Here is a 10,807-nt window from a genome sequence, read left to right on the forward strand (position 1 = left end):
ATTCTACCTTTATTGTTTTTCAAGGCAATTTCTTTAATGTTATCTCATTTAGTTCATAATTACAAAATAGTTTATTATACAACTGGGTATAAGATTTAAGGATTGTTACTCTCAGACTGTGAATATTTTACCTTATAATTCTAAATTTGCATGTAGGGAATACCAGAGAATATTAAAAAAAAAAAATTACATTTAATTTGACCTCAGAGTCTGGTTAAATTCTGGCACTCTGCTTCTTCGTGTGTTCACAGAACTACATAACAATTTACAAGGGCACTTTTCAGTAATAAAGGAAAATAAAGTCAAGAAGCTGTTAACTGTTTTGTGATTACTATACCCAAAAGTTGATTGGCATCTGCAGATAAGACATCAGGGCTTTACCCTTTAAATCGATATTGTTCAAAGGAATTTATTATGGTTGAGAGGAATAAGAAATAAGCTTATTCAATAAATTCCTTTGAACAATGTCCTTTTAAAGGATAATGCCCCGATGTCTTATATATGTCAACCAACTTTTGGTTAAAATATTCATGAAAACTGCATACTTTAATATCTATTGAATAGTATTCATTCAATAACAATAGTATTTCTTACTCTTCAGGGATAGATCCAGTTGGAGTTTTCAAATAAGTTGAACTTATTTATTTATAAGTTTTGTTACATTCAATTGCATCAAAAAATATCCTTTCTGGATTCAATTTGCCATTCTCCTATTTCAGAAAGTATCCTTGGAAAAACTCCCTATTTATACTAATACTTTGTTCTTTTCCTCATATTTTGAAATTTTCATAAACTGTTCTGATGCTACAGAAAGACATGCCACTTTCATTTTGTTTCTTGGGCCACTAACTTTTGACAGGGAGATCTGTGCTTCTGAAAATCTGCACCACAGCTGGAGTAGCAAGTCCAACAATCAAGCCAAGCCTCAAGCTGTGAAGCCCACCTGGAAGTGGGGAAAGAACCCCAGTCTTCACTCTAACCCTTGTGTACTGTAGTTAGCAAGCAGTTTTGTCTTAATAAGAAAATGATTGCATCACCTTCAACACTGGACTAGTCATCAGAAGATTCAGTGTACAGTTCTAGAAGTATACCAACTCACTCTTTTGGTGGAAATACAGAACTCATGGTATAGATGCACAGATTCATTATTTGATAAGAAGCTCATTATTTGAAGGGCCTGACCTTGATGTCCAGAAAAGGAAATGATTTTCAAGACCCAGGAAGAATTTGATGAGGCAGCCAGAGCCCTGATGCCCTTTGGAATGAGAGTTACCTTCCCTGACCAGACTCCACTTGGTTCTAAGAAATTCAGGAAGTAAGAAGGATCAACAGTGAAGAGAAAGGGAAGGCACTAATATTATCAGTGAAAATTTAAAAAATCACATTCACCAAAGACTCTACCTGAGGTCTAAGGAAACGGAATTTTTAGGAGTTATGGCATGGCAATCCTTTAAGAAAAAAAACCTAAAGAAATTTCTATTCTCAGTCAAGTTGAATTTACTGTTTTAGAGTAGTTCTCATTTCTGTTGCTGTACATTCTGAGAGAATTTTTAAAAATTTTACCTGAAAATTAAGTATATTTGAAATGTAAGCTTGATAATTTTTTTATTAGTTTAAATGACATCCTTGTAAAAGATCAGTTGACCAAATATGTGTGGATTTATTTGGGGGCTCCATTCTGTTCCACTGGTCTATGTTTGTCTTTATGTCAGTACCATGCTGTTTTAATTACTATAGCTTTGTAATTCTTTTAAAATTGAGAAGAATGATACTTCCAACATTGTGGTTTTTAAAACTGATTTGGTTATTCAGAGTATTTTTGTGGTTTCATATGAGGTTTAGGACTGCTTTTATGTTTCTGTAAAAAAAATGCCATTGAGATTTGTATAAGGATTTTATTTAATCTATACATCATTCTGAGTAATATGAACTAGTTTAGCTGCAAAAGATGTATTTATTTTGATATATTATAAATATTAGTATATTTTAAAGAGATCTATAGTGTCATCCATTTAAATATGTCCAATTAAATTAGAATATCACTGTGATTTGAAATTCACCCTAACATGCATACACATACTTAAGGATTATAAATTTTATGTAGTTCATTTTCTTTGAATTTGCACTGCTTCTACACAGCTTTCACAGAATTTTGTTCTAATTAAATATGTTTATTTACTTGAAAGTTGTATTATTGCTCAGTATCTCATACTACTTTGTAATAAATTTAGATGTATATGTATAAGTGTGTATATTCATTGAATATGTATAGATTTCAATTTCATATTTTTCTCAGGTCCATGAGGCAGAAAGTGTTAAAAAATTCTCATTCTGAATATTAATAATAATACTATTCTCATAATTATTATTTTACACACTTGATTTAAAACAAAGTAGTCTGTACAAACTGATCAAAATTATTATGTATGAAAATAAATTTGTATTTGAAATCTCTTTTTATTTATATTAGAATGGGACAGAGTTCAGCATGATTCAATTTTTAGCATTTTTTTTTAGGTTTAAGTACTGAAAAATCTTTTTCCTAAATAGTAGATGCAGTTTTTATAATGACCAATTTCTACAACTTATCCTAAGTTGCATTGCACAATTTCCATAATTATCTATCACAAAAATTATTTCAAATAATGTACCAAGTTACAAATTTATTAGGGTTTTCTTTCAATTTTAATGAAAGCAAAGAATTGGAAATTGCTCAATTTGCAACAACAATTTCTGGGAAGTATACCAAAAACACTATCAAGACATAATAAATAGCTATTAATTATAGCCATCTCTTAAAGGAACCTAGCCTAATTTTATATACGTAAAAACTTTAGAAATATTGAAATATTATATAATTTCAAATATATGTTTTTTGATAAAACGTTTTTTCTTAATTAAAAATCATGTGCTTTGAGTATATTTTTACTTAAGCTATGTAGCTGCAGATCTGGCTAATTTAGTTCATAAAGTCAACCAGATCAAACTTACTTTTTTTCTTAAAATTCTGTTTTAATTTTTCAGTTTAAGTACATAGAACACAGGATATCCCCATGGCAACCATATGACTTCTGAATATAGCTGTAGCTGAGTAGCAGCAAATACTATTTCTCCACTTTTCATTTTAGAACTACACAAGCTCTTAACTTAGATATAAAGCTTATATTACTGATAGCAATGCCGAGTTGACACGAAAATCATGATTTCATGCACTATACAAAGTTTTCCAAATAGGGACGAGATATAACTGAAGGTTGAACTTGAATACTTGAATTTAGCTATGAGCTGTGCAAGGGGTATTGAAACTTTTTTCTAGCTGGGTGTTGTAATGTACTGTTGCAATCCCAGCAGCTTGGGAAGCTGAGGCAGGAGGATCCCAAGTTCAAAGCCAGCCTCAGCAACTCAGGGAGGACCTAAGAAATTTAGCAAAAACTTGTCTCAAATTTAAAAATAAATAAATAAAAATGGATGAGGATGTGGCTCAGTGGTTAAGGCTCCCTGGGTTCAATCCCTGGTACAAAAAAAAAAAAGTAAAGAAAAGAGATGTTTTCTAAACTCTTCAATGACTTCCTTGATAATTTGTATATAATTTCTAAGCCATATCTAATGGCTTTTGGAACCGGTAAGCTTATTTACATTTTTATCAATATCTTCTGCTAGTCTCCTAAAAGAAATTAATAGTCAACCTGCCATGAATTTAGAAGTATGTCAGAAGTAAAGGAAATAATAAAGGAAATAAAGGAACACAAGACCAAGCAATTTTGGTTGGAGAGGTTTATATAAAATTTAGAAATATTGATTCTCTGGATGTGGCTAAAGAAAAGAGAGAATAAAGGCTTTACTTACCAATGAATTAGTGGGAATTTTAACATGTATTTTAACAAATATTGTTATTTCAGGTATTGTAATACATGTTCACTCTTAAAATACCATTTATGTATATTTGTTTGCAAAACATATTCATTTTTCATTGTGTTGGTTACAGGGAGTAAGTCTAATGTGTGCATAATAAATATGAGGTACATACATATCCATTCTCCTCACCCATGGCAGATGTAGCCAATCAATCACAGCATTCTTTGCCTCTGAGAAACTCTGAACATTTAGACTTCAGTAATCCATTTTCCATTAGCTGTTACAGCATTCAGGTTGAAGACTATTTCTCAGCCTTGTTACAAGAAAGAGCACATCCATAATCCCTCTTTACTAGCTAAACATCTTAGGAAAGGTTTCTAACCTGTTATGCTGCACTCATAGGATGGTTACACGGTCATAAGATTAAATTCATGTGAACATATTTTCTAACCAATCATGCATTAAGAAATCCAATCAATTATCTTGTAATGTAAACAACACCATCTCCCTAGTTGATCTCTGTACTTTCCCTACACACATTTTATTTCTTGGTAAGTGTGTTTTTTTTTTAAATGGTTTTATTAAAATTGTGCACACCTGTATGCCTTCTGAGTGTTATATCTGATACTAACTGGAGAAAAAGACTGCTGGAGGAGGAGAAATCTGGAAACCTTACTCCTGGCTCATCATTATGATGCTCTGGCAGACTTTTTTGCTTGGCTGGAGGCTGTGTGATTAATAGCCCCTCTTCTCAATTATGAGGATATTATACTCATCTTCCTTTGGCTGTAAATGGGAGATGTCTATGTATGTGAGATGCAAATGTGGGCTCTATGAATGCTAATTTCAAAATCAGCCAAAAGTTGATTGGCAGAAAACTGAACAATGCTGTGATAGGCATTCTGGGGGTCAGAAATCTGTGAAAGAAAGGCTGAGTGAGAGTGGAGAAAAAAAGAGCTGGAGAGATTTTGAGTTAATCAAGAGCAATAGTTGGGAAAGCAGCAGTTTATGAAAGCAAGTCTAAGCCAGATATCCCAAAAGGAAATCTGGGATGACAAAAACAATAAAAGTGAGAGTTTAGCTGACATTACAAAAAGTAGGATGAAACTAAGAAGCCAAGACTATGCCCCAAACTGCATGAACTGCTGTATCCTCTGTCTCTTATGTCCCTGAAATGTGTCTGTTTGCACCTGGTTTGTGCCCTTAGGAACTCTGCTCCATTTTTAACTATAACATCCTTCATGTCAGGGATACTGTTGTCTTTGCTTTTCTAGATATCCCAGGGGACAAGCACTCAGGAGTGTTCCCTATATTGGATTGAACTGAATATTTGATTGTCAGAAGGATGATCCGGATAATACAAAAGGGGAGGAGCAGAGAATCCAGACACTATTTAATTAGTCAATAATTAGAGCAGAAGAGATCAGGATGAGTACAGGAAAAAGTCTTTGGTTCATATCGATTACACATTCACATTTTTATATAATGCCATATTAGTGACTGTTGTATTCTGCTACTGATGTGATCCTGCAATTTGTATTTGGGGTAAAAATTGGAGTTTATAACCCACTTGAATAAAATGTATGAAAGATGATATGAGCTTTGTAATGTTTTGAACAACCAATAAAAAATAAAATAAAATAGTAAAATTATGCAATGAAAACAAGAGGTTTAATAAAGCATGTACATTGAAATATATTTTTAAAAAAGTCTTTGGGCTGTTTCCAATGAATAGGCAGAGCAAATATTTTAAGATAAGACCTTTTAGGTGGGTTTGCATTATCAACTCAGATTGACTAAGTATTTTGAGTAGCGGACATTTTCAGCCCAAGGTGGCTAGACAAGCAAGCCTAAAGTCCCAAAGTGCTGAAACTTCCATGGATAGTTTCTTAGGTAAGAAAGTTGGTAACTTAGTCTCTGGTGTTCCTGAATCAGCATCACAAAAGAACCCCTCCTTGCTAAAGGAAGACCTGGTGAAGAGAAAGAGATAAAGATGCCACAGCCATTGATACTTGGTTAAAATAAATTTTTCACTCCACTGGGGGACAGTGTAGACAGAAGGGAAAGCCATTGGAATTATTTTCCCCATCTGTTCTTAGGGACTTTCATTCACCTTCACATTCTAGTCACCTTGCCTTTACAGATTAATTTTACTTATGTAAAAGTGTTTTTCTCTGGGCAGTATGACAGACTCAACATATGCTTTCATATCCAAATGCACTTCTTTGCAAATTCCCTTTGCCAAAATTTTATGTGAATATAGTTATACATACACACACACACACACACACACACACACACACACAAATTCCAATAATCCTCTTAAAGAGTCATATATAACTGTCCTTACAAGTAAACTGCATCTTCACATCATCCTTAAAATATAGGTGAAAGTTTGCCAAAATGTTGAAGATATTGTAAAAAAGGGATGGGAAGGATAATTCAAATAAAATTTTGTTTAAAACCCTACTCTAAAACATTTGTATTGACATTTAATTTGTCTCAGAGTCTCAGAAATGTTTCACTTTTCTCATGTGAGATTTAACACTATTTAAATGGATTTTAAAAAATGAAATAACTACTTTCATTTCACCAAATCTAACTTGTCTTTAAGATAAGCAAAAATGAACCATTTTAGATTTCAACATGAATACAGAAAATTTTGTTTATTTGAAGAATTGTCTCAGGTTGGACATATTAGGAAAAGATCACTTAGTAATTTAGCTAAGAACATAATTCAAATTTTCTGGAATTTATTCATATTGATCTTGAAATATTTCGAGTTCTTCCTTCTTGGCTATTTTGTGATTGATGGGACTGTATGACTATAGTGCTAGACAATAAACTGTGAAGAATGAGCTCCTTCTCCCTGGAAGGACCATGCATGTACCAATATGGATCATGCATATCTTTCTGTGATCTTGGGCATGGCAACCCAATGATAATTGGGTTTGTGGTTATTACACTAGGCTTGTATCCTTATTGACAATGAGTGTAGAGCCTCCTGCTGACACAGGGAATAAATCTGTATGTCACAAAGACTTAGAAAATGTTTTAGTAGCACTGCATACATGTAGTCTATCATAACATCCATATTATATATATATATATATGTATGTATATATATATATAATATTAAATGGTTTTAACTCTTAAAGAATTTTATATAAAATGATTACTGCCTTTATATGCAGAACTTATTATCTCCTGTTATTCAATTGGGTGTCCATATCACCTGTTATTCAATTGGGAGTCCATATCACCCTCAAAGTAATTCACTGAAGAAAGAGGTAAACATCAGATTGCACTTGAATTATTTTTGGCTAACAATTGTAAGACTATGAACCTCAACTGCAGATCTATATGGAATCTAAAAAAATACATGTGGCTCTAGAATCTGAAATGATTAAATGGATTCATATAAAACAAAGTTGCCTTAACAATGTAAGTCCTACAATATTATGCAATTAACCTTAGTGATAGTTCTTCTTGAGAAAGAGATGTCTTTATCTATATTTTTCATAATAATGCAATCTAATATAACTTATTTTATATAACATAAGCATACATTACATAAATTTGTTATTTATTCTCCTACTTCCTCCTGATCGGAGGACTCTTTTTTTGGTACAATCCCATGAAACATGGCAGCATGAAAGTCTAGATAGAATTTCAAGGAAGGATGACTTGTTCAGAAAGGAGGAGTGTGGATAATAGGTGATGAACAGTGCCCAGGGGAAATCTAGGAAGAAGGAAGTACGGCATAGGGCAGAGGAAGAAAGAAATCCATGTACTGGCACTTCCAGAAGAAACACTGAGGGAGAAGGTGCATTGAAATCTCATGTGTTTAGGAAAGTTGAATGTTAGCTGTGAAAACTCTCTGATATTCCTGTAGATCTTTGGAAAATTCTATCAAATCAGATAATTTAATCTTGACTGATTAGATTTCCTATGAAAAATGCTGATGATGTTGAAGGCCAATTAATGATTGATGAAAAAAAATCAGCATGCATAGTCCAGAGGATGGCTTGGTTTAACATATTCTTAATAAAAGTGGCATTAATTAGGAGGAACACACACACACACACACACACACACACACACACACACACATTCCCTTTGTGTGCACTGAGTTTGCCCAGAAATAAAACAAATTCCAGAAGCACTAGAGGAAGTGGTTGGCTGTCAACACTTACTGCGAGGATAATCTGGAGGGAACTATGAGCCACTTCTATGTACTGGTACTCCAGAAAACACCCTGAGACCGTGATGTAGCGATGGTCTTCTGGGGCCCAGTCTGGGGCGGGTGTCACTGACGTCACCATACATCCTGGTCCATTCTCCATCCACCAAGATCGGTGCATTGAAATATTAAAAGTCAGGATAAAGTCTGTTTCCTGCAAGAAGGCAATTTATAAGGATGAGAATTACTTCATAAATGTCAGCTTATTTGGGACTGAATTGTTTTCTATTTGTGCATTAATTGTAATACTGAAATGTCTTTACCATTAGGGATCATGAATATTAAAAAGGGAATGATTTAAACTATCATCAGGTTAAAGTCTTATATTATAAATCTGCTATATATTTTTTCCTTGTCAGAATATTTACTTATACATTTTAAATCTCAAAGTTGTATTTCAATGTGGCAGCATTTCACTTGTAGCTAATGCTCATATTTATAAAATCTTTATGTAGTAAAAGACAATATAGCTTATTTTCCTCCTTTTTATTCTAGTTGTCCCTCTGTATCCATAGGGAATTGGTTTCAGGACCCTCAATCCCTGAAGATACTAAAATCCAAGGATGCTCAAATTCCTTTATATAAAATGTCAGTTGGTTGAGTCTGGATGCAGAATCTGTGAATATAGAGGCAGACTGTGTTTTGGCAAATCAGTGTCTCTTCAATCTCATCAACTTCTGTGAATTCAATCATAGTATTTTTTTTCATGGAATATCATTAGCAAGTTCTTGTAGGGTGGAGATAATACATTAATAACTCTTTAGATGAATTTCACAGCTACAACTAGAATAGAAGGTACAGTTTCTGAACTCAGAGAGCTTATAGTCACATACACCAAGAAACTATCAATAGAATATGGAAAAAAATGTCATATTCTAGGAAGATAATGGTTAAAAGGAAACATGTTCTATTACTCTGCAAGTTATGATTTTTATTCACAAATCCTAAGAGTGAGCCAATGGTGGAACTTGAACTCTTTTAGCCTCAATGACAGTTGAGGCTACATGATAATAGGAGCCAACTACTCTCACTCAAAACTGAGAGTGAAGCGCTAGTGTGACTAGGTAGACTCTAGATAGAAAAATGTCTTAAATCATGATTAGTGACCTTGAGACTCTTACTGAAATTGAGAATATGTAAAGGTTGAGCTGGAATGGCCAAGGAACTTGGGGACTATAAGGAGGATTCTGTTTGAGGTGCTAAGTGTCACCAACTTCACAGTGGTGACTGGGGGAGAGAGGGGATATTTTTGCTTCTTTTTGAGACCATTGAGAAAGGCTTTAAGCATCCCCTGGAACCTGGGAGAAACAGCAACTAGTGTCTGGTTCAGGTTTAATAAGTCTCAAAATAAAGCCTGGTGTTGGAGCTACCTGCTTAGTGGCCAAACAAAAAGTAGGCAATGTTTGGAAGCAAACTGAATTGCTACATTTGATCGTTCTAAGAGCAGAAGTGGGCCATCAAAATAGAGAGCTAAATGGCCTTTTTATTAGTGATTTCCCAGAAGAACTATTGGTGGGGGATAGTGGCTGAGAGTACTGACACACATTCCCATGGTTTGAGGGAAGAATTGTAATACAGTGAACAGAGAAGATACACCCACTAAGTCATACATACAGGAGAAATTAATGAAGTCAAGTGTCTCTGGAAAAAAAAAAAAACAGAAAAAAACCCAGGGACCATTACTAAAGTAAAACACTGAGCCTACAACTTTTCCATGTAGAAAGGGAAAAGCTTAATTTTGAAAAAAAATTTGGACTCTTTATTCAGAAGGACATAATCCTTTCTGAACAGAAACTATTTGGGGAACAATAGTGACAACAGATAGCTTTTACTATTTAAGGGTCACCACAAGAATAGGTGTGCTGTTTATTTTTTTCCAGTGGCAGAAGAACTAGGTCCATAGGTAGATTTGCAGGGGCAATTATGAGAACAGACCAATGCTTTCTATTTTTTTCTTACAATCTTAGCCATTTAATGTTTTGTTACCAAAAACTGGACACGACACTGAAGTGCTTTAGAGTGCTTGATCTTCAGCATGCACTTCTCCTGAATGGCATAAGTTCAAGGAGGCAGGACTATGACCATTGCTTTCAGTAATCTGAAATACCAAGTTGGTATTTTCCTTACTTCTGGTGATGAGGTTATAGAGGAAGGCCTCTATAGAGAATCATTATCACCTGAAGTCCACAGTTCACATTAGTGTTTGCTCTTTGTAATATACATTCTGTGGGTTTTGGCAAATATATGACATGTGCCCACATTATCATATCATTCAGAATCATTTCACTGCCTTAAAAATCCTCTGTGCTCTACATATTCATTCCTTTCACCTCCAAAACACTGGCTACCATGTTCCTCTGGCTGTCATCACAGTTTTTCTTTCCCAGAATTCCATGTAGTTGGAATGACACAGTATGTAGGCTTTTTAGGTTAACTTCTTTTAAGTTCCTTTAGTGTCTTTTCATTCTCAATAGCTTGTTTTTAGCACTAAATAGTATTCCTTTGTTTGGCTAAATCAGTCTTTGACCCATTCACCTACCCAAGGACAACTTGGTTGTGTCCAAGTTTGGGGCAATGACAAAAAAAGCTGTTATAAACATCTATGTGCAGGTTTTGTGTGGACATAAGTTTTCAATTCATTTGGGTATATAATGAGGATTACAATGTCTCGATTGTATGTAAGGGTATGTATAGTTCTATAAGAAACTC

At 34.0% G+C, this 10,807-nt stretch overlaps 1 protein-coding gene across 3 annotated transcripts in view; it reads right to left on the bottom strand.

The window, feature by feature from the left end:
- LOC144369061 (sodium/potassium-transporting ATPase subunit beta-1-interacting protein 2-like) overlaps positions 1 to 8,246 on the bottom strand; it is a 168,322-nt gene extending 160,076 nt beyond the window's left edge. For 2 of the 3 annotated variants that reach the window (XR_013428500.1, XM_078028131.1), the window contains exon 1: positions 8,052 to 8,235. Coding sequence is in view for 2 of the 3 variants with exons in the window: in XM_078028131.1 (XP_077884257.1) it covers positions 8,052 to 8,219 (168 nt within the window). In the remaining variant the exon portion in view is untranslated. Of the gene's footprint in view, positions 1 to 8,051 lie in introns of all 3 variants that reach the window. The other variant, XM_078028132.1, reaches the window with a different exon arrangement.
- Positions 8,247 to 10,807: the final 2,561 nt, after the last annotated feature.

The sequence above is a fragment of the Ictidomys tridecemlineatus genome, chromosome 12 (assembly GCF_052094955.1).
Source record: "Ictidomys tridecemlineatus isolate mIctTri1 chromosome 12, mIctTri1.hap1, whole genome shotgun sequence".
Lineage (NCBI taxonomy): Eukaryota > Metazoa > Chordata > Mammalia > Rodentia > Sciuridae > Ictidomys > Ictidomys tridecemlineatus.